This window comes from Tyto alba, unplaced genomic scaffold (genome assembly GCF_018691265.1).
Source record: "Tyto alba isolate M040663 unplaced genomic scaffold, T.alba_DEE_v4.0 Super-Scaffold_2, whole genome shotgun sequence".
Taxonomy (NCBI): Eukaryota; Metazoa; Chordata; class Aves; order Strigiformes; family Tytonidae; genus Tyto; species Tyto alba.
This window is the reverse complement of record NW_024881282.1, coordinates 66,179,766-66,203,307: the sequence shown is the minus strand read 5'-3', so window position 1 is coordinate 66,203,307 and position 23,542 is coordinate 66,179,766. Positions and strand designations below refer to the sequence as shown.

At 39.2% G+C, this 23,542-nt stretch overlaps 1 protein-coding gene across 1 annotated transcript; it reads right to left on the bottom strand.

The window, feature by feature from the left end:
* Positions 1–983: 983 nt before the first annotated feature.
* Positions 984–22,955, bottom strand: LOC104358016 (hyaluronidase-1). The gene is made up of 4 exons (XM_033011451.2): positions 22,655–22,955; positions 11,290–12,244; positions 4,443–4,532; positions 984–2,641 (listed from the first exon to the last, which is right to left on the bottom strand). Exons 2-4 carry the CDS (start codon positions 12,205–12,207, stop codon positions 2,213–2,215), a joined length of 1,437 nt encoding a protein of 478 aa, XP_032867342.1. The 5' UTR covers positions 12,208–12,244; positions 22,655–22,955; the 3' UTR covers positions 984–2,212.
* Positions 22,956–23,542: the final 587 nt, after the last annotated feature.

Here is a 23,542-nt window from a genome sequence, read left to right as displayed (position 1 = left end):
TAAGTTCCCCCTGAAGTTTCGCAAACTCTGAACTGAATAAAAGAGCTAAAGCAGAATGTATGTAATCAATAAAAAATATTTGAAAAGGTAAACACTCTAGCTTCACTCTAAAGGCATAGTTCTTAACTGTCAGATTTTCTAAACTTTAATTTTAATCCTTTCTCTCCCACGCCAAAATAATTCAGTTCTTTACTTTCACTTTTGTTGTCATCCATTGCTGTTACACACTACAAAGCAAAAGGTCAGTGGCAAAGCTCTCCTGTAGCTTCTCAGCACAGCACATCGTTACAGAGTGAGTCACTATAGCTAGCAGTAAGTCTCTATTCAACTGAAGTCAGTCCCATTTCAGCATCTAGGTTTAAAGGGATCATTGCAGCCTTAGCATATCCACTGCAGCTCTGTTATGAGCTGGGTCTTTGGCTTGAGTGAATCTGAGCATCACAGTTCACACCAGCTCTGAATCTGATCCTGGCAAACCAAACAAAGTTTTTTGTGGGGTTACCATGAAGAAAAGTTCAGAGATAACAGGCCATTACAAAGAACATATGCCACACCAGCAGATTATAATGCATAGAGATATGTTAATGTTTAAAGTAATTTAGGGCAGTATCAAGAAAGGGGGCTTGACTAAGGGCCAAATTCAGACTTCCCTACTCAGTTGAGTAACCTCTCCACACAGCCTTTCTGATTTTAACCAAACTGATACAGGAATAGGGTACTGTGTAATGTGAGCAATGAACTCTGGTTACAAATAATGAATACAAACACTAGTCAGGGTAAAAAAAATGTCATAGACCCACATGTGGGTTTTTTATTAATTTCTGTGTCCGTGCTCATGGTACTCAGATCAATGTATCATACAAAAGAAAATTATTTGAGTATCTTCCCTAAGTCAGAGAGATGCAGAGAATTTCTTGGTTTTGTCTTCAATTCAGTGAAGGCATTAATTGTTTATTACGTTGAAAGGCTGTGTGGAAGACAGATAGGTCTTTGATGAAATATGTTTGTTCACACATAAACATGGACCAATGAATAACTGCAAATGGACATGTCACAGTCTGACAGGATGAAGTGTTATGGACACCAAATTAACCAGTAATCAGTAGTTCGTTAAGCTATACCACATCCAGAGAGGTCCCCATATGAAGCCAAAGACTCCAAGCCAAAATGTTGCTAGCGAGTAGAGTTCTTCTTCTCCTCCCCTGCACGAGGGAGATGCACACAGGCAGTGGGATCTGTCAGCCTGTTCCCATTTCCCAGTCACTGAGTGACTGCTCGAGGGCAGTAGGAGAGCAGAGTTAGAGACCAGTGTAGTTAGCAGAGCAGAAAGCAAAGGCCTGCAGCAGCCACAATACCAAGCAGCAAGGCTGCCTGCTTCCCAAGGGACGGAGCGAGAGGACAAGTGCTCTCCCATTGCCTGACCCGGGTCAGGAGCCAGCTTCCAGTACTGCTCTCAGAGATCAGGGCTCCTCACCTAAACACATAAATGTTCTGCTGGTTGGCTGGTGTGGTGGGAAAATGAACATTTGACCCAATAACTCACAACTGCAGAGATTTTCAGTCAAACAGTACCTTTGAAACTGATGGTACAAAACTACCACTGGAAATACTGAAACCTCTAGAAGTAATATGAATCAAATTAGGTCTTGAAATACTGAAATATACGTTTTTAAAAGTGTGCACTGATGTATAACTCTATACTCTTCACATTTTCCATGCGGAAGCAGTGAGTTGCAGTGGATGTGGTTCTGGGCACAGTGCTGCTGCTCACACAAAATGCCATTTGTCTTCACCAAGAGCTGCAGCAAATGGTTAGTGATCCTTGGTCCACCTGAAGACTTTCCTTATCACCATATGTTAAATCATCCAGCTCTAAAGCAAATAGGCTCTGTGTCCTTTCTTAAGCTTCTACATGGATGAATCCTTGCACAAGTTTATTCACCATTTTTACCCAGGTAAAGCTTCCACTGTTACAGCAGAAACTATCTGTTGAACGTATGAGTAAAACATGAGTTAAGAGTAAAGGAACTGGTAAAAAAGAGGGTGCTTCTTTCAAAATGTTTAATGTCTGAAGGAATTCCAGGAGTGGGAAATGAAGAAAACAGAATAAAACTATTTAATCAACAGTGTCTTTTCCCTGTGCAATAAAAACTTGCTAAGTAACAGAACTATTAGTGGCACCATTTATTTCCTTGCACTGCCTCAGAAGACTTTAGTGTGCAGTACAAAGCAGAATAAGCTGCATGGCTCCTAAGAGGAAGACAAAAAGCTTTTGTTTTCTTGATCTACTGAACACAGCATGAACCCAGCGCTCCATTAGCCTTCGGTCAGGCAATTCACAAAATATTCCTGTCCAGCCCTGGTAACACTGACACATGAATCTCTGCCTCATGGCTTCAATACTTTCCAGGCTGGGTTCACCAGTCACTTGGAACCTGGGGTCCCTGTCTGAGTGACGGGCTCGAATCTTAAAATTAGTGGGTGACAAATGGAGGTAAGCAGAAGAGTCACTGTTTTTGCGGATACATCTTCCATTCTTCTTGCACAGGACTTTGCTACAGAGTTTGGCTGCTGAGGTCACATTAATAACGTAATGTCCTAAGGGTCCGTCAATGTACCGTTTCACAGTTAAACAGCTCTCCTGTAGATAATAAAAGACCATGACATGTTTCTCAGCAGCTAGCATTAGATCTGACTTCCATGGGTAAGATTAGCAAATTATTGACATTTACTATATTGTCTATTTGGGTGCTTGGTAGAAATACAGTATTAGACTAGGGAGGAGTCCTAGTAAACAGAAAGAGAGTTTATATGCTAATCTGAGACTAACTAGTTCCTTAAGCAGATATTTCTGGTAACTGCTTACAAGGAGCAGCGCATGGGACTAATAGGTTTTATAGCACATATTTAGTCACCACTTTGGTCCTGATCTTTCCAACTCCTTGAGTTTACTAGGAGCTGTAAGGAACTGAGCTAATTAATGACTCAAACATTCATTGACACAGACAACTTTGACAAGCTGTGGTCTTTGTGATTAGTCTAAAGAGCACTGCCCAAGGAAGCCCAGAGATTATCGAAGGATGGACGGCTTCACTCTCTTGTGGTTGTATTGCCAAACTCCTTAGATAAACCTCAAAGGAGGGAAATGTGGACTCATTGAAACCATATATTTGGGTTAAAAGATTGATAATAGAGATAAATAACCAGCATGAGAATGACCTCAGCAAAAACTGAGTTAAAAATAAGGGTGGGTGTACGAGCATGACCACCAACTCCATTGACAAAGGGATTGGTGTACACCATTGCCTCTCAGTGCATATGCAGAACCCATGCTCCACCTTTTCCTCATTTCTCGTGGAAATAAGTTCATAGAATACTTGCCTCTTTTGATCTACTATGCTAATCAGCTGATAAGATGAACTTAAAAGGCAACAGAAAACTTTGCACCCACCACCCAAGCTTTCTGGACCTGAGACAAAACTGGAACCAGGTGTGGTGAACCTGACTCCTTTCCTCTCTGTGTCCATCTGCTTTCCTTTTCTTTTCTTTCCTTTCTTTTCTTTCTTATAGATTTATCAATAGGAGGTCACATTTCTTACTATCCGTTTCCAAGTTTAAGTTGTTTCTACCACAAGTAAAACATTTTAACTGGTCATTTGGTGTCACTTCACCTTAATTTAACCCGAGGGGATCACAGAAGCTTTATGACTTCCTGGGTTCCCAGTCCAGATCATAACAGGAGCCACATAATTTTCATAAACCGGCACAAAAGTTGCTGCAATTGTGGCTACAAAGTTCCAGTCTAGTTTTCCCTCTTCCTTTGCCCAAGTCAGTGGTGCTTTGCTAGACTTCAGGAGGAGGAGAGCAGGCTGCATGAAAAGTGGGGTGGGCACCAAAGCCCAGCTTAGGTTTAGGATAGGGGGTCAATTTGCAGTGCCTCCTGTGAAATCCCAGTCCAGTCTCCTGCCTGCTCCATCACTTTAGGAAGAATTATTTGTGAAAGCCTGAAGAACCTGGGAGGAGGAACTAGGCCTTTTCTTGTAGTAACATTATTTTCCATGCATCATTTCGACACTAGTGACCAGAGAAAATAACTCCAGTCTCCATTCCTTCTCTGTGGATGTGTACAAACAGCCACAGCTACGAAGTAAAACACTGTAAAACAAGCTGTGTTTATATTTGTTCAAAACATGCCTCTCTTCTAACCTGGGCTCATTATTCCACAATTCTACAAATGACCTGCCCAAATCAATGTGCTCTGAAACAACAGGACTTCTCAGCCTAATGAAAATACAGACCTAACAAGACCTGGAAGTAGTACTGAGCCATAGTTCTCAGCCGCTGGCTAATGACATCAATAAAGATAGGTGCTATGGAAGGTGTGGTGTCAGAGAAGTAGTACTGAGGTGATTCCTAAACCCTAATAAAGTGATACGACCTACCTTTGAGCTGGCATATTGCATACTGCCCCAGAGGACAACTCCAGCTGCCCCCAAAGCCGCACTTTCACCAATGGTATTGACAAGATCCATCTGAAAACGAAGGTCAAAACCAGACATCAGAAAAACAAAGATATAAAAATAAAAGAAAAAAAAGCACTAGGGTATGGGCATCTTTTTTTTTTTTTTTTTTCCCCCATAGGAGACATCACTCCTGTGATATATTCACAATAAAATCACTATTTAGTTTAGAAAGCTCTTATATGTACCTCCAAAGGTTTGCATAGGTTACACTCATGAGTGTGACTACTAAATAATGAAATCATTATAGTTTATTCACAAGACATCCTCCAACCAGCCTGGTCAAGTAAGACTTGAATTATATACTTTATCTACCATATTTGAATGATTATCATACCTACATAGGCACCATTTTTGGCAAGTGATGATAAATATGGTCATATGCCTTTGGTTCACCCTTACAGAATCTGATTGCAATTGGTAGGCTTTAGGCAGGGATCTAACTTCTGCTGCTTTAGCTACGACAATACAGTACAGAGCTGCTGTTCCTACCAGTGTGAACGCTGTTATTCCAGAAAACATATCTTTGAAAAAATGCACCTCTCCCAGTGCTACATAGTGCCAAATGGGAAAAAAAAGCACACACATTTGAATACTGACTTAACCTTGTCTACTTTTAGAGCTGCACCAATAAGCAGTAGAGTTGTAGCAATAGCAGTAATACAGATCTACTAGAGCACAGACTGTGTGTAGAATAGGAGCCACTGGTGCCTTGCCAAGGCCTACCAACGTACCCTGCAAGTGTCTTAAAGCCATTCCCTGAGACTGTGAATATTCTGTCTAGAGAAATGCAATTAAATCTTAGAAAATATAGAGGAAGGATCTTCTTCCACCCCCAAATTTCAAGACATGATCAATTACATCTAAAACCATTTCTGTCTACAATAATTGATTAGAAAGCAATTTCTGATCAGTATTTCTAATGACAGATATTAAAATATGTCTCAATGTGATGAAGACACAGCAAATTCCTTTAAAAACTTAGTGATGGCCTTTGATACAGTCTTTTCACCTCTTTTTAGGAGAAAACAATCCAGAAAAACAGCCAGATTACTACAGTATGGTAGTGGCACCTTAGAAATGCAAAATGTTACAGTGAAAGAACTGTTATTAATTACTACTAAATAATTTATTTCACCATGTAAGTGGGCCTGTTGATTTATCAATACATAGTTAAGGAGTCCTTATTCCTGAAATCTTTACAGTCTGAAAGATATGAAAGAAGGCACAAATAAATGCCTTGGGAAAGGGAGAATCCGCCGAAGACTTGAAAGCAATCACAGAGAAGTCAGAGTGAGCAGTGACTTTGACCCTTAACTAAAGGTTAGACAAAACAGTGCAAGGAAACATGCAGATGTCTGAAAGAGTAGAGCTTACCTAGTGGCTCTTAGTGTAGGATTCAGAGTAATATAAAGTGTAATTGGTCTCTCCTGAAGTTCATGTTGCTGATGATCATCCAGTCTTTTAGAGAATGTCATTACTCTTAAAAGTATATAGTCCAGTGCTAGTTTTATAAGGATAGTGGTGTGGGCTGCAGGTGTCACTTTCCTGTGGTAATTTTTTTTTTTTTTTCTATGGGAATTAATTTTTCAGTTAAAAAAAAAAAATGTATGTGAATTAAAGATCAAAATACCAAATGTTAAGAGAATGTGAAATATAGCCTGACCTCTTGATAATGAGAGTTACCAGGCTTTCCCCATCTGCAAAACATTTTAAGAAGATTACCCAGATACAAAGGCTGGACTGTGATTCTACATTAACCAGATGATGGTTGAATGATTTATCACTAACACAGTTTAGATGTTATTAACAAATTAATGACACCTTTTCAGACAGCCAAAATAAATAATCAATAGATATTTACCATTGCTGGATGAACTAAAACCTGAGCAAACCCTGAAATACAGATTTTGTAAGTAATATGCTTTAAGAGTTGGGGTACTTCAGCAAGAGTCAGTAAATCCAATTTTTATTCCCTCATATTCCCCATCTTCCTTTTGTTACTTTTAGGAATCGTTTAGATTCAGGTCCACAAGGGGATGTCAGCACTTCATGCCTAATTCATATGGATATAAAATAATCAAAACCAGGATCATGACCCTTAAAGTTCACCTAGTCCTCTGGGTGTGTGAAGTCCAATGGCAATGGTAATTTCACAACTGAAGCTCCTGAGGCACCTATGCTTCCACTTCCCCTCACAGCTAGAATTACCACCTTGACAATGCCGAGAAACTCAGCACTTTTCTCAGGCTAAGGCCAAAATCTGGCATTTGATTGGAAGGTATATTCCCCTAGGACTACTTAAAGGACTCTTCTAGCACCTGCATAGGTGTTGGATGCTGGTGAAAACAGCAGCTCACTGCAAAAAAATTGTATGGAACTTCATTTAAACACTCTCCTTCCAACTTATATTTCCTTTTTTCATATTATTTAAAACAAAGGTTGAATGCTAAGAATCCTCTCCAAGAGGAAAGAGAATTAGAATGACATGAGCTGAATTTTATTCTCTTCCCACATGCTTAAAAGATACGTCATCTCCAGCTAGCCCTGGAGGGGTTTACCTTCACTGTGAGGTTACAGACCACATTTAGAGGGGTGCCATTTCTTTTTCTGATGCCATTTCACTTTGCACCAATTCAGTGAAGGTTCAAAGCAGAGCAACAGAAACAAGTGGGAACCTGTCTACAGCTTACAAGGAATTCAGCTTAACAGTTGAATAACTTGCCCACAAGGAAAGATGTAGGTTTTCTGACTGTCATTTCTAGGCATAGTTATATCTTTTACAGAATGACTGACTCATGTTCAGTCCCTCAAAAGCCATCAGCACAGAAGGGCTCTTCCCTGAATAACCTGTGAACAGGAGATTGCACCCTCTCTTTTATTCTTGCTTTCTCGTACACTTGGTTTTTTTGGTCTAGTGACTCCCTAACTCCTTCCCGGTGCCTAACACAGGGTGCTGGATTCATTCTGAGCAGGCTGGGAAGAGAACTGAACCAAGAGCTCCCACACCAGAGGTGGGTGCTCTGACCACCAGACAGTCACACAAAGAGAGAGGCACCACCACCACCCTCCCCTGACACAAACAGGGTTAGAAAATAAAAGTTTCACCCCCCCATTTGGGTATTTTGAGAAAAGGAAAGGTAAGTGCCTCTCATAATGGCTGAGTGGCAAATTGGGAGCAGAGATAGGGAGGTGCCTTAATGAAGCCCTGAGTGAGGCACATAAGCTCCACCAGTGGCCTCAGACACAGCCGTCCTGGTCTTGGGACTGAATCTAGAGCTCCTGCTCACACAGCACAGCTTGGCATTACTGGGGGTTCACTGGCATAGCTCTTTTGTGTAAGAGGTACCTCATATGGAAGGAAACATGCAAATTTAAAAAATTTTAGATATAATTTTAAATATGAGCATCTTGGCATTTGTCTAGATGGGAAATCCTATTTTACTCCTTGTATCAGATCCTCATCCTTCCATGTTAGAGGACTGTTCTGAAGAAGCAACTTTATGGATCAGCTGCCACATAGGCATTTCATATTTCTTCAAGTGGTAAACAAGTCAACAAAGCCTCTTCCCTTCTGATGCTCATTCTTGTTCAAGCTTTTGGGGGCAGTGTGCGACAACCCAAGATCCTCACTGGGCTATCTCCGATCAGACAGATCGAGCTTGGCAGGAAGGAGTAGGTGCTAGTTTCTATCAATGCTCCTCCATATTTTGATCAGTCACATCACTGCATTGGACACCAAAAAGATAGGAGGTGAGCTAAGCTGTTTCAGTTTTGGAGCTTGAGAGGAAACAGGACAGTCAGTTCTAGGTACATGTTGAGGAAAGAAAAATAAGTACATCTGTAATCTTTCCTTTAAATTTTGAACAGTCTTAACTACAGACATGCTTTTTCTGTATTCAGGAATGGTAATCCAAGCGTGGCATAGTTGCGGGGAACGGTGTCTATACACATACACACCTGGTCATCAGAGAAGACTGTAGGTGAATGAGTGAATTGTTATCCATTATTAATCATTTGTTAGTTAGTTACCACTCTGCTTTATTAATGACTTCAGATATCTAGTCAGGAAGCGCAGATGCTACTGTGTAACTTCCCTCTCCCACATGCTTAGTATTGAATTGTCAAGGCAGATAGTTTTTAAATACCCAACAGATGGCAAACCACTTACACACATTTCTAGCAAATACAGAAACCTTTCGTAATGATTTGGATCCCAATTCAGAACTTATAAATTGTTTCCAAGAAAAAAAGCAGGATGAATTTCTCAGATACCTTATGCACAACTCACCTGATTTCCAGGTGCAGTCAGGGTGAAAGGTACAGCATACATAGCTACAGAATCCATTTGGGACCTGGGCCTTTCATCTTTCTGAAGGTCTGCCAGACCTGTGTCTCTCTCTCAGTGACTCTGACTGGCAACCATTCTTTCTATTTTCTTCCACTGTGATATTGACTATTTTTTCATGCTGTGTACAGGACGGCTTACACACAAGGCTTGAATGTGTCAGCAATTATTTCTATTGGGCCAGAATGCCATGGCTCTTGCACATCTTGATGGAGCAGGACAGCAATTCTCCTGGCCCAGTCCCTGTCACAGCTCAGGTATCTATTAGCCTGCTAATCCAATTTTTCTATGGCCATTTTGGCCTGAATGTCATTGTACTACACCGGCTCCTTTCTTTGTCATATTCATGCACATTGTTGCTGGAGCTCAGAGGTTGCATGTCTTGTTTGTGGTTTTGTGAGCACCACTTAGGGGCATGTCATTGGTCAAATGAGAAGCTACAGTCTACTATAAAATCTGAACATAAAAAAAAACATATTTAAAACATCTTGGTGACTTCAGGGATATGAAGGAAAACAAGAACATTATTTTCCTGATCATTCTTATTTAGTTTTCTTAAGTGAAACCCTGCAAGTTCTTGGTAGTCCCCAAGCTGTTCACACAGATGATGTGTATAGTCTGGAGATATGTCAAGCCCTGTCCCCATGGCTGCCTGCAGAGCTGGGTGCTGTCCTTATCAGAAAATATGTAGTGGAGCATAACCCAAAGATGTTTCTCTGGATATGCAGGGATCTTCCCTGGCTGCAGAGTTGTAAAATGATCTTTAAAGCAGCCAAAAGTAAATGGCTACATGCAATTGGAAAACAGGCCAGTGATCTAAAGAGTATAACTTAAGAAGAATGTTGCTCCAAATTACCACTGTACTGTTCAGAAAATAGCTTAAGGTAAAACAGCAACTTTATACCACCACAGATTTTGCACACATGCATAACTGGTAGCAATATGTTAGTTTTCATAGCTTTCAGTAACATTCATGGTATTATTATATCAATCAAGGGACTAATTTATATTATAAAAATGTATTATTGCAGCCTGGATTTGAAGAATGTTCATTTATTTCACAGCCCAAGTTCTTCAGTGAAGGTGTTCTGGGTGAAATGCTGCCTGTACCAACCCCAGGGGCTCTTTCCCTTCAGTGGGACCCAGCCTTGCCTATTTGCCAATGGTTTCTGAGTCAGCTAGGACCTGCAGTCTCCACACCACACGGAAAACAGCTCCAAAGAGTCCCTGGTTGCTAAAAATGAGGCAAACCGAATTAATGATTGCTTCTATGCAGCATTTGCTTCCTGGGGGCAGCCTGGAACACTGCTGCACTGCTCAGGCTGCCAGGGCTCCACCGTGCCTCCCCAGCCCCAGCTCCATGCTGAAGCCACATGCAGCCTGTGGTTTGCTGGACTGACCGTTGCCTTCCCCCCCCCCTCCCCCCCCCCCCCCCCCCCCTCCCTTTTTCTGTTCTGGTTTGAGTCAAGAACTTGTCTCTGGCAGCAGCAGAAGTGAGCTCTTATGCAGCTTTCCATAAACCAAAGGGAGAGAGCACCCCCAGACAGCCTTAGCCATTGAGAGGTTGTTTCCATGAGCTCCCTGCCCGATTTCCTCCCCTCTCGTGGAATTGATAGCAACCAAAGAAAAACTTTTGGCACTTGAAATAGCTACTAGAGAAATGACTAAGCATCTGTGCATAAACAAAAAGTCAGAGCCACAATCATCATGCCATATCCAGAAAGTCTGGGATTTGTACACATATTTTTACCATCAATGTTGTGGCCACTATATATTTATTGCACTTGATCATTAGTTGAAGGAACATTGCATGACTCAAAAACTTGGTTTCTTTATTTAAAGGAATCCACAGTGTTAGCACTAAATGTTGGAACATGAAAATATTTGATTGTGTTATACCTCCGAGAAGAAAGATGGCCAATGCTCATCATGCAGGAGTTAGGAACTCCAGGCCAGACTAGTTTACTCGACTGGTTTATTTCTATGTTGAATTAATTTACATTTGGGTAAAGAAACAAAAAAGCCCTGAGGCTCTTTCTTATGAAAGTTTATCTTTCCATTCCACTAATTAGTTTTCAACTTCACAAAAATTTCTCAAGTTCATTTCACAAGCTGTCCTGAAGAATTAAAATATCAGAATGAATCACGTCCTTAAGGAAATTATTTCTTTGTACTTTCTTTCTAAATTACCCTCATTAAAAATATACAATGTTATCCTACAGAAGTAGATCAAAGCACTGCAATATTAACCTTTGAAAGGTGTAGAGTTTTGCACTGTGACTACAGCACTTCCTCTTATAGGGGCTGCCTTAAATATGAAAAACAAATGCAAAAATGCTTTTATACAAGGAAGACTTTTATAAAATATTTTTTCTAAGAGGCTGTTTCTAATCTCTAGATTTCTAAAGTCTGTCTGCTTACCTCTGTTAAAACATGAAAAGTATAGGCATAAAATGGTCTGGAGTAAACAAACACAGGCAAAACGTAGTCTTTTCTAGCAATTGAGGCAACGCGTATTGCCTCCTTAACCCGATAGTGAACAAATTTTAGTGCATTTGGACTTGACTTAAGTATATAATCCAGGTATATAGAAGGGTAGAGAGCAGTGCTTTCCCTCCACAGCCAAAGCAGAAGGTCATTGCGGGAAGACTCAATGGCTGGGCATTTCCCTGTATATGTTTGGGGGTGTTCTTTGTAATCATAATTGTAGCAGTCTGGGTAAAGATAGTAACCCCACAAACCGTTTGGCCTCATATGCTCAGCCAGAAGGATGGTGTTATTCATAAAACTCTTGCCAGCATTTTCAAATTCCTCTTTCGCCACTTTCCTAATTTTGTCCTCTGGCCACTGAGGATGCCGTCTCCTAACCATCTCAAGAGATTTATTTCTGTAAATGCTTTTATTGCCCCAGTTCCTATCCCACTGGGGCCTCCAGTTTTCCCAGTCAATGACTGCAAGTCCCTGAAATTTCTTCATGGGTATGCAATAGTCAATGTCAGACTTTGCTTTATTAAGGTGTTTGATAAGACTTTCATTCTGGGGCACCCCTCCATTGACAGGCTCTCCGTTATCTGAGTAGTAGGGATAGTATCCCAAATGAGTGTGATAGAAGATTGTCACACTGGACCCACTCAAAGTCTCATTGGTGTTGGATGCAATGTCAAAAACACTGAGATCCAGGTCCACCTTGTACCGCAGCCTGCACTGCTCAGTCGGCGCATTCCAAACCACCATGAAAGGCTTGTGCAGAACCAGAGGGGCCTGTGCCGGCTTCAGCAGCTGAGCATCAACCGTAGTAAGCAGCACTATCACTGCTAACTGTTTGACCCAAACAGCCATGGTATGGTTTTTTTCTGGGAAATTGTTATGACGTGTCCTTGAAAACAAAAACGAAAGAAGACATATTAGAAGGGCAGCAGCCACACTGAAGGCAGATGGGATGACAAAGGGATGACTTTTTGTTTCTTTTGTTAACATTATACCCAGTGTAAAAAGAGAAAAGTACAAGGTTGTGATCTTGTAAAAATTAAGTCTAATTTCAAATGTTTTGAAAAACTTTTTGGTAGATATTGCTGTCTGGAAGTGTGTTCTGATGCTCAGCTTTTTTTTTTGCTTTCCTTCTCACCCAGACACGTCCTATAGTTGATTCAGGCCTTTCCTTAACACTTATTTGCTCCTTGATGTCTACAAAAAATGAGTTAATAAAAGAATAACTTAAAACAATAGGATAAAAAAGAATATGCTGCTCATTTGAAATTTCAGCTTTCAAGCATGTTCTGCTACAGTTGTTCTGACTTGCCTAGAACATCATCACAGTTCAGGTAAGGTCTTCTTTAATATTTGTATATGCTAATGGTCACAATAGGAAAGGTAATTTTTAAAAAAGGCAGTCACTTCTACCTCACACAGATTAATCAAGGGAACTCAGAAATGCTGCAATTTTCAGCATATCTGAAAAAAAGTATATTGTTATCTACCACCAAATTTAATTTTCATTTTCTAAATGAATATATGCAAGAGTGATAAACAATCGGCAGGCTAGAAGGGTGATACTATTAATGACTTCATGGTTTAAGATATTTATTATTCTGAAAGCAAATTAAATATCAATACGTTAAGGAAAATAAATTAGATTAAGTAGATCTGAACTAGCTGTAAAAACATGCTGTATCTTTGATAAAGGGACCTAGTCTGTAGAATTGGGGTCTTATTAGTATGAACTTTCCTTTCAGGGTCTGCTGTTTTCCCTGACAGTCACACTGGCTTGGGGACTGCTAGTAATCTGGGAGCTGCCAGAGCTGCAGGGCTACTGGCATCCCAGGCACCCACACTTCCACTTTGCACCCCATGGGGCAACTGTTCACCCACTGCCCGCAGTCGGCTGCTCCAGAGCCTGTCCCTGCTCCTATCTCTTCCCCAGGAAGCACAGCTCAGCTCTGGCCTGGGTATGTCATTCAGGTCTCTTTGATGGGGAACACAGTACCTATTATTGGTGCTGATGAGCAAACTCTACACGGTGGTGTAGACATCCACAGATCATAAAAATCGTTTGCTCTTTTGAACATTACTGCATGTATAGTATGACATGGTTTCTCCTCTCAGTTGTTATCTTCTGTTATTCACCTGTCAAGTTTCTCCATTTTAGTCACATGTTAAATCACTACAATCACTGCCTTCATTTCAGGTTCAATTCATGCACTAGCCATGTGAATTTGAAATGTCCTGAAACTGGATATTTCCCTATTTTTACATCCATTTTTAATGATTTTTTCCCTTGCCTGTGAAGTCAGATCCAAATTATCCTACTGTAATTAACCTAGTTTCACTTGTCCCTGCTATTTTCTCACTCAGTTAATCACTTCTTTCCTAGACAAGGAGAGCTCTTCACACCTACCCATCCATTATCTCACAGATGGGATCCCTAGGTTTCTTGCTTTCCAAATCAGTACAGTCAACACACCACTCTAATACTAGATTTTGTAGTACTCCTTGGATATTCCTTTTAATCTGTAATGGCATGCCAAATCTACAGGAAGGCTGCAGGTACCCTATCCAAATCTGCCAGCAGACTTATTAAAGAAAAAAAACTTTTCTGCTGTTTTAAAGTTTGCTGGCTCTCTTAAGTGATATAATACAGGATTTCTCTCTCTGTCGTTTGTCCTTCCTTGACATTCTTCCATCCTCTGGGTTTGATGTTTCTTTTCCTATTTGCCACTGCTCTTCTGATCTTCGGCCTTTCCTTTTAAGTCTCTACTTTGTCTTTTTATCTCATCTCCTACAGAACAACCTTTCTCTTCTCTATCCCCAGTCCTGTGTTTTTCTGTCCTCAGTCCCAGAAAAGCATTGAGTCCCCCCAGCCAGTGGTCTGGTACAAGAGCACCCTCCCAAGAGGTGGAGGAAGGCAGTGTGCATTAAGCAATGGCTTGAGTCAGTGGGTGGAGAGCAGGACTGCAAGAAGCCACAAGGCAGGACTCCCCAGAAGCAAGCCCTCATTAGCAAGATAGAGATTTATGTTCCTGTTGTTTCCTCACCTGCTCTCTGGCTGCTTGCTTTGCATGCCTAAATATAGATTTAACACCTAAGTTTTAAAACTTCGATCAAAATCCTTTAGATCCTGTTAAGGATAACATCCTTGAGAAAAATGGGCAATTGCTACGGGCCATCAAGCTGGTACTGTGTACAGGGTGCCTGTTGGAAAAGGATGTCAGGTTATTTTCACTCCACTGATCTGCTGGAAGGAAGTCTTATGCTTGCAACTGGTATCTTTTTCTCTGTTTTCCTGCAGAGCCTTGCATAATTGTCTAATTAATGTCCTAGTCTGGGAGGAAAAAAAAAAAGCCACAAAAAATGCCTTTCCCTTCCTGCTTTATACAAACTGATGAATGCATCACAGGATTTTGCACTCCTTCTTTGATGCAGCAAACTGACTTAGTACATTTGTAATTGCTTTTTCATGATTTGGACTGGAATGCTTTGCAATACATGAGAACAAGCCTGTAATATAAACAAAGATTTAAACAAAGATTTTTTCTAAGAGTGATAGCTCAGATAAAATGGGAAGAGTACCAGGAGAGAAAGAAAAGACCTTTAGTGAATTTGTGTGTAAGAGAAGATCTGGGAAAAGATCCCAGCTGCCTATTCCCACAATCCCAATGCTGATATTGTTCAGCCTTGTGTTATTATGTACATAAAATTAGATCATCTTGTCATGTATTAATGACTAATACAGTACAGCTCTTGTCTAGATCTGACAGCCCCAAGCATTATAACACTGCAGGTAATAAATCATAACAGAGATAGGCCAGGAAATAATAATGCAGGATAATATTAAGTTATAGTTTTGATTCCAGTCCAATTCTTGTCACTTGACAAGGCTTTAAATCACAGAATCACAGAATAGTTGAGGTTGGCAGGGACATCTGAAGGTCATCTGGTCCAACCCCTGCTGAAGCAGGATCACTTAGAGCCAGTTGCTCAGGACCATGTACAAAACACCACAGGTGACAAAATGAAAATGTTTACCACAGAACATGTTGAATAACGCAATAGTCTTTTGACTGGATTAACCAAATCTTCCAATTAGGTTGTGAGGAAGCCTGGCTACCTTACTCAACTGTAAGCATGCAGAAGTCTGCATCTACAAGCTAAATCCCACAAAAAAAGGCAGGAATCTATCTAAATCTGTTCAAGCTGCTTAGAAGTTAAGGTCTGGTCAAGGACAGTCATTCAGGGTCCTCCAAAAAGGAGGACACCTCCCAAAGGTATTATAAATTCCTTATTTAAAGCTATATGGAATTATTCACACAGCTATCTCCATTAACCTAGAAAAGGAGGTGATAAGTGCCTAGACAGCATGCCTACCTTTCAGATAGCTAAAGCATTTCATTGCAAATCATCTCACTTTTCCTGCTGCTTTCTATTACACACAGGAGACAATTCCTTAAAGAGGAGACAATTCCAAAATACTATCCTTTTAAAAAGTTCCAATCCAGTTGCATTAATCTGCAATTAATTCTGATGTTATTTGCACATGGGGATTTAACTACAGATGCTTACTTTTTCTTTAAAAAGTAATCTGAAGCCAAGTGAAACAAGTTTTCAAAGAAACAGGAAAGCCTATAGTTGTGAAAGAGGGGGAAATAATTTACCTGTTGTTTCACAAATTCACAAAATAACTTATAAACAAGAACAAAACATCTTTTATTACAATTTCCACTGCTGTATGTTTGGACTATGGCCTTTTTAGTCTCATGCATGGACACTAATTGGACTGCTTGAATCCCTGTTTTTTAATGAGCACAGACACGAACGATTCCTCCTTGAAGTTCATTATCAACTTTGATTCAAATTCTCCTGTTTTTCTGATTCAATGACATATTGTCATGGTTAATTTAACTTCCCAGAGATGCACGTAGCTTTCTGAGGCACTACAGTGTTTTCAGAGCAGAATCTGTTCTCAGTGTTTCTGCTCTATATTCTAAAAACAAAAATGAATTCTTCATAAGTGAAAGAAGTGGGGCCTGATCACAAATCCATTGAAGTTGAGATATTTTTTATTGTATCCAGGAAACTTTGGATCATGTTCTTACTGCACAAAATAACATGTAGTTTTCTATTTGCATTGATTTCTGCTATGTAATTTAGGATGAAGAAGGTAATGGCTGGATTTCAATATATCCTTTAATAACTGTGGTGAAATCTACCATTTCTTGACTAGAAAAAGCAAGTTCATTTCTGCATATTCCTTTCATCATTTTTGTAAAAAGAAACAAGAAAATGTTTGTTTTTCCCAAGCAAATGTTGTCAACTTAGTCCAACCGTTATTTCACTGTGTTTATTGGTTAGAATTCGACTGTACTTCCATTTCCAAATACCTGATAACAGCTGAACTAGACATCTTAATTACACACTTTGATTCCAAAGTAAACAGCTTAAAATTAGCAAAAAATATAGACTCTCACTCTAAAGAAACTTATTTGCACACCATGTGTTCCAATATAGCCCAATGGTGTTCTCCAGACGGCCAGTTCTGCTTCTCTGCTGGTTTTTATTGATTATCTCATCGTTCTTTGCACTGTAATACATGATGTTACAGCTGGTACTTTTGATTATGATTCATATGTTGGTCATGCAACCAGCCAACGCAACTTCATAATAACCAGAAAATGCATCTTCTCATTTCATATCATCCGTATGCTGATTTTTCAAAGGAAGTATAATCCATAATTTAGCTATAATACCATTCTCTGATTTCATCTTCTGCTGTGTGTAATTGTTCTTGATGCTCAAGGTTTATAATCTCTTCTGGATGAACAGCTCGTTTGTATGGACATATTTGCTATTCAGATTTATGTTGCAGGAGTGGGACATTCTAAGTGTTTTGATTACCTATGCAGTTTAATGTCAGTGGGCAACAATATAAGAAGAATAGTTCTTCAATCAAATAAGCATTTCATAAAACTTATAAATTGTTCACTGTATACTTTGATTAACTGATGGTGTTCTGGTGACTTCATTTCATATCATTCTTTACCTGTCAGATGAAAAACTTATCTATGTCATTTCTGTATTTGGTGTAATTTCTCCAGAGCTATAATGGCAAAGCATGACAATAGGGGAGAGAGATTTTAAGCAGAAGTTGCAGTGAAGCAGAGATAATATGCAGATTTAGACCTAATTTCTAGTAAGATTAAAAAAGATGGTTTAGATGACATTTCAATATTTCTGAAATATCATAAAGATGAATCTTAAAAACTAAATCACATAACAATTGTAACACCTTCAAGCCAGTATCCTATGATTAAATTGGTCTTATCTCACTCCTTCAGTTCAGACAGGGAAGGGAAAACTACACTCTCAGTTAAAAGGCTGTTGAAATATATGCAACGTCATATGCAGTAGGAAAGTAAGAACTCAGAGACATGTGGTTTTACCTGTGAAGTATGAGTTAGGCTGCACATCTTTCATTGAACTCTATAACTATTTCAGAATTCAGAAACACACTCTGAAAAAAAAAAATAATCTGGAGTTCCTACAGTAACAGCTACTTCAGATTTCCTTGTTAACCAGTATCTGACTAACATAATTTAAAATCCAAAATAAGAAAGAGGTAGAGTTAAATCATAGAGGAAAGGTGATTTTTCCAACAGAAAAGAGTCATGCTTTGTGACCTAAACTAGATTTACAACACTTTACCAAGCTTGCTTTCAACCTCTCATATGTATTATTGTCTTGCAACTGCTGAGTATAGCGCTGTATTTTCTTTCATTGTAGACACACATTCATTTTAACTAGTATTTCTTATATCTGTAGGAAAGTGTTTTGCTTGGAAAATAGATTAAATATGATGGCATTTAAAAAGGAAATTAATGTAACTGAATTTTTTGCATTCCGTTGAGGAATGTGCAAAATTGGCAGCTAAAAAGAATGTCCTTTTTTGAACATAGACTGACCACATTTGGGGTAGAAATTATTATTGTGGCTAAGAAATGTGGGCATTTCAACAGTATTTAAACATTTTTTCCACCACACAATCACATTTAAGAGTACCTTGCAAATAACTTGAAAAATCTTGTGCATCGATACATTATTCTCTATGAGGTATGATCTATATGCACACAATATACACTTACAAGATTCTATGTGTTTATCTACACATGTATAAAGATTTCTGTCTTAGGAAATAAGGGAAAGACCAAATTTGTCCATCCTGTCTCTGTGTTGCTGCTCCCTCTCTACTGTTATTCTTCTGTTTCAGGATTATGTAAAAAGTCTTGAATTTCCTAGTTTTGTAGAAAAATGACTTGCATTAGATAAAGTGATGAGACGGACACAGGCTGACTGTCTATCCTGAATTGTTCTATGGTCTAAAAGCGTAAAACTGCATTATCATAGAGATTATCATAGAATTACAGAATATCAGGGTGGAAGGGACCTCAAGAATCATCTGGTCCAACCTTTCTTGGCAAAAAGACAGTCTAGACAAGTTGGCCCAGCACCCTGTCCGGCTGAATCCTGAAAGTGTCCAGTGTTGGGGAATCCACCACTTCCCTGGGGAGATTATTCCAGTGGCTGATTGTTCTCATTGTGAAAAATTTTCCTCTTGTGTCCAGCTGGAATCTCCCCAGGAATAACTCATACTCATCACCCCTTTTCTTTTCAGTATTCACTGTATCCTCATACCTTCAGTTTTCAGTCTCTTGACTCACAGGTCTTCCTAATTCTCCAGTTCTATTTCTCAGACCAGATTCCAAGTTAAAAAGTGAACAGAAAAATAACACTAAAATGCTTGCAGTCTTCCTTACAGATCAATAAAAGTACAAAACCAAACATACAACTGACATTTTCCTTTGCAATTCATATTACAGTTCACTTCCAATATGTGAACATACTAGGTTGCAAGGTGCAAAGTAGCATCCCTTTATTTTTCTGCAAAATATGTGACAAGAAATTCAAAGAACATGGAGATGGGGATTCAGGCTATGCTATCACTGCTGACATTTTTGTAAACTGTAGATTATTCATTTTAAAGCAAATGGAAAATGCCAGAGGACATTCTTTTGTGCATATCACAGTTTTACAGTAAGTCATATTTGGAACAGAGATCTGCTTAGGCATTTCCTGTTTAGCTTTACTGTTTCTGCTATGTGCAGCTCATGACATGCCTTAAATTGAGAGAAAAGACTGCAAGGAATCATGGGAATGAAAGAAAAAATAATCAGTATTGAAAAGTTATTCTTCACATGGAACACAAAATTCTTTTCTTCTATTAAAAATAACCATTTTAGTACTTCATGTGTCCTGGTCTATCCTAGTCTACCTGTACCGTCTTTGTCAGGTAGTCATTAGAGGCCAGACTCTTACATCTTTACACACATTGCTTTTTATGCCAAACCATCGCATTAGTAACAACAAGACTGAGGGCTACTCATCACGATAAATGGTGATGGCATTTCACCCCACCCTTGGCCATGGGACTGGTTTCACAGAAATACGAATCACTTCTTAAACTACTTTCACCCAGTTATAAACCTCAGTAAAACCAGGAGACTCATAACTTTTAATTTACAATGTGACTTTTTATCTCCAGCATGACAGAGGTTCAGGTTAGTGGAGGGCATAAAGGTGGAGCTCTCCCAGCTCCCCAGTACCAAGCCCTCGGTGTAGCCTGCAGGCAGCTGCATGCATTCCACTAGGCTTTGCCATCAAAAATGCTCTTTTGCCCATGCTCTGGTCACTTCCAGCTCTCACAGATAAAGACACCTGCATTTCTGTGTTGTCACCAAAGCACCACTGGTAAAATATTTGACATTTCCCCTTCCATGTGTGTAGTTTAGGCAGCCTAAACATCTATTGGCCCAATGCTCCAGCACTGCAACAGGTCTGTAAATTGTCCCAAATGCCTTCACATCCCATTTTGGGAGCCTGCATCCTCTTTCTTTTTTTTTTTTTTTTTTTTTTTTTTTTTTTCCTTTTGATCTGGCTGTTCGAGGCTGTGTAGAGCCTGCTCAATCACAAATGTGTGTGCTGGGGTCAACTTGTCCTTGCTTCGTGCTCACACACAACCAGTGGAGACAGCCAGGGCTGGGGATTTCCTTCCCTCCCAGCTCTTCTCCCTAACTGCCCCACTGCCTTTAACACAGGACCTCAAACTGTTTTTCAGACATTAACTCTTAAATTCCTGCTGGAGAGAAAAACGTTCCCTATTGAGTTACTGAAACTTTTCAGTGATTTACTAGCACAGTGACAGAAGGAAAATTAAGATACAGGTCATGATTCCCAGTACTGTTTTAGTTAAAAGACTGTCTTGTCATTTTAAATCACTGCAGATTATTGATGACACTTTGAATACCAGGGAAAGATAAAGTAAAATGGTTTAAATCTGTCTGTGCAGTAGAGGGAGATTAAATATATATGTGTGCCACAAACAATTTTTCAGTTGTTGAAGGATTGAGTGAGAGAAGTATTTTTTGAGTGGATGAAACTATATAAAATGTAGACTATTATACCATTTTACATATCTAATACATGAATTTAGAGTGTATTTTATGAAAAAGCTTGATGTATTGTTATTTTCAATTCCGTTCCATCTGCTTCTATTGCATTATAAACTAGAGACAAACATATTTTAGAAAAAATATTCTCAATATTTAAAGTTGTAATTTTTATGTTAAAAGTAGAACCTTTTAGATGCAATTTTAATATTTATTTCTTCCCCATATGCAAAGAATAAAGGGGAAAAAATAAATTGCATTTTTTTTGCCTTCTCAAGGAGCTATATTGATTGTTAGTGCTGTTAAAGACTTAATTCCCTGAATAATTAAGGCTAATATCCTCAGCAGTGTTCAGTACACTGTTCTTCTGGCCCTGGCCCTTGATGGGTGAAAATAAAAGTGCCTACCAACAGTATTCTGAAAAGAAGTTCTTACTGTTTTATAGATTTTATTTTTAATTTATTACCAAGTAATTTTAACTGAAGATCGTGAACATTAATTGGCACTAACAGAATACATCCTACCTTCCGGCATGTAATTTTAATAGCTTATAAGAATGTATGAATGGGTAATACTGTACAATAAATATTACATGAGTTTACATTGGTGCAAAGCGTTTAAAATAGTTTAGCTTCTTTCACACCACCTGTTTAATTCATGTATTCATTTTCTGAAAGGTTTATTGTTATTAGGGGCACTTATAAAAGAGAAAATTAAGCCAAATTGATAACAGAGAATTCCTACAATCAGGCCTGGGCTTATTCCTGACAAAATGTTGTAAGCTAAATTAACTTTAGCTCTCTCGAAGATAAATTCTGCTTTCAGATGGTGTAATTTAAGAAAATTCAATTGAAATTAATTGAAGGGTGTAAATCTGGAAATATTCCAGTTGAATTAATGAAGTTATTAAGCATTTATAATCTTGCGAGAGGAAAAATGTGTCCTTTAGTCAGCTAAAAACCATAGTATGTTGGCAAATGCTTAAAACAGTTGTGTATTTCCACTGTAAATCTCTGCTTGCAGTAAATAATTCCTATTCTCTGGACAACACAGAAGGAAATATTACACTTTGCTGAACAGAAACTCATGACAATTTGGAAAATATGCATAAAGCATTTGAGGTGAAATTAACTTCAGCCTTTATTTGCATGCCAATACACAGCATGTCTGGTGTCTACTTTGTCTTAAATAACTAGCTCTAGAAATACCTAGCACAATATATTAACACAAATCATTAATAAACAGAACTCATTGTGAAACAACTAACTGCATCCTCTTTTGGGCTCCTTTTGCAATTATTTTAAAATACACTGTTTGTAGGTGATGGACTGCCTTACTGTCAGTCATCTTGGAACAATTACCCTGAATGCTTTGCTTCTAATGAAAGAAGTATTTTTTTTAATTTTCATATGGGATTAGATACACAACCAGCATAGGATTAGCTACTTCCTAGGTGTGTAGTGTTGCATGCACAGCCCAGGGCATTTAAGTATTAAAGTGATGAATCAAATTCTGAAATACCTTTAAAGTAAAAGCATTACTCTCTTTTTTTCTAAATGTGAATTTTATTCATAGACAGCATTTCAAGATCAGTTTTCTAATTTAAAATTGCTGTTATACATTGGAGTGTAAAGCATCAAATAGCTATTAGACAGGAAAAAAGATAAAATATAGTTCTGAATTGACATGCTACAGAAAATAACACAGAAAGACTTCCTAACTGGTGGTCTACAAGCAGAAGTGAAAACTTCGTCTTTACTGATTATTAATTGAGTAAATAACATGGCACTTACCTCTATAAAATCAGTGAACAGCAGAAAACTTTGGTGGAACAATTTACAACAGCTGATGTGTTTGTCTCAGGAATCTGCTCTTCCTAATGAGTGGGCTTTTAACTAATGAGAAACTGAGGGCATCTGAAAATAAGGGCAGAATTTTACCTAAACACTCATCATGTGTTTGTAAAATTAGTAAAGAAATTCATTTAAAAGTTAGCTGTATAACTTATAAGCAGCCTGGCTCTTGCTATAATAATTTTGTATCACCTACTTTTACAGCCTGCTAAGGGAATGACTGGACTGGTGTTTGAGAAGAGCTGTGTTTTGAGAATTATACGCTCTGGACTGAGCAGTAAGAGGCATTAACAGCAGGGACAGCTCGGTCACTGTGGTGCAAGGAGAAGCAGGGATGCTTGCAAAACCCAGCAAACAAAATCGTTCAAGAAGAGATATTTTACAGCACTGGCTGAGTGGCCAGGCCCACAGAGTGATGGTGAATGGAGTTAAATCCAGTTGGCGGCCAGTGACAAGTGGTGTTCCCCAGGGCTCAGTACTGGGGCCAGTTCTGTTCAGTATCTTTATCAATGATCTGGACAAGGGGATTGAGTGCACGCTTAGTAAGTTTGCAGATGACACCAAGTTGGGTGGGAGTGTTGATGTGCTTGAGGGAAGGAAGGCTCCACAGAGGGATCTGGACAGACTGAATCAACAGGCTGAGGCCAGTTGTATGAGGTTCAACAAGGCTCAGTGCCGGGTCCTGCACTTGGGTCACAACAACCCCATGCAATGCTACAGGCTTGGGGAAGAGTGGCTGGAAAGCTGCCTGGTGGAGAAAGATCTGGGGGTGTTGGTCAACAGTTAGCTGAATGTGAGCCAGCAGTGTACCCAGGTGGCCAAGAAGGC

Coding starts and splice junctions, on each gene's coding strand:
- LOC104358016 (XM_033011451.2), bottom strand. CDS start 12,207: ATGGCTGTTTGGGTCAAACAGTTAGCAGTGATAGTGCTGCTTACTACG. Junction 4,533..11,289: donor CTTTTCATGTTTTAACAGAG/GTAAGCAGACAG, acceptor CTTCGTTTTCAG/ATGGATCTTGTCAATACCAT. Junction 2,642..4,442: donor TGCAATATGCCAGCTCAAAG/GTAGGTCGTATC, acceptor TATTATCTACAG/GAGAGCTGTTTAACTGTGAA.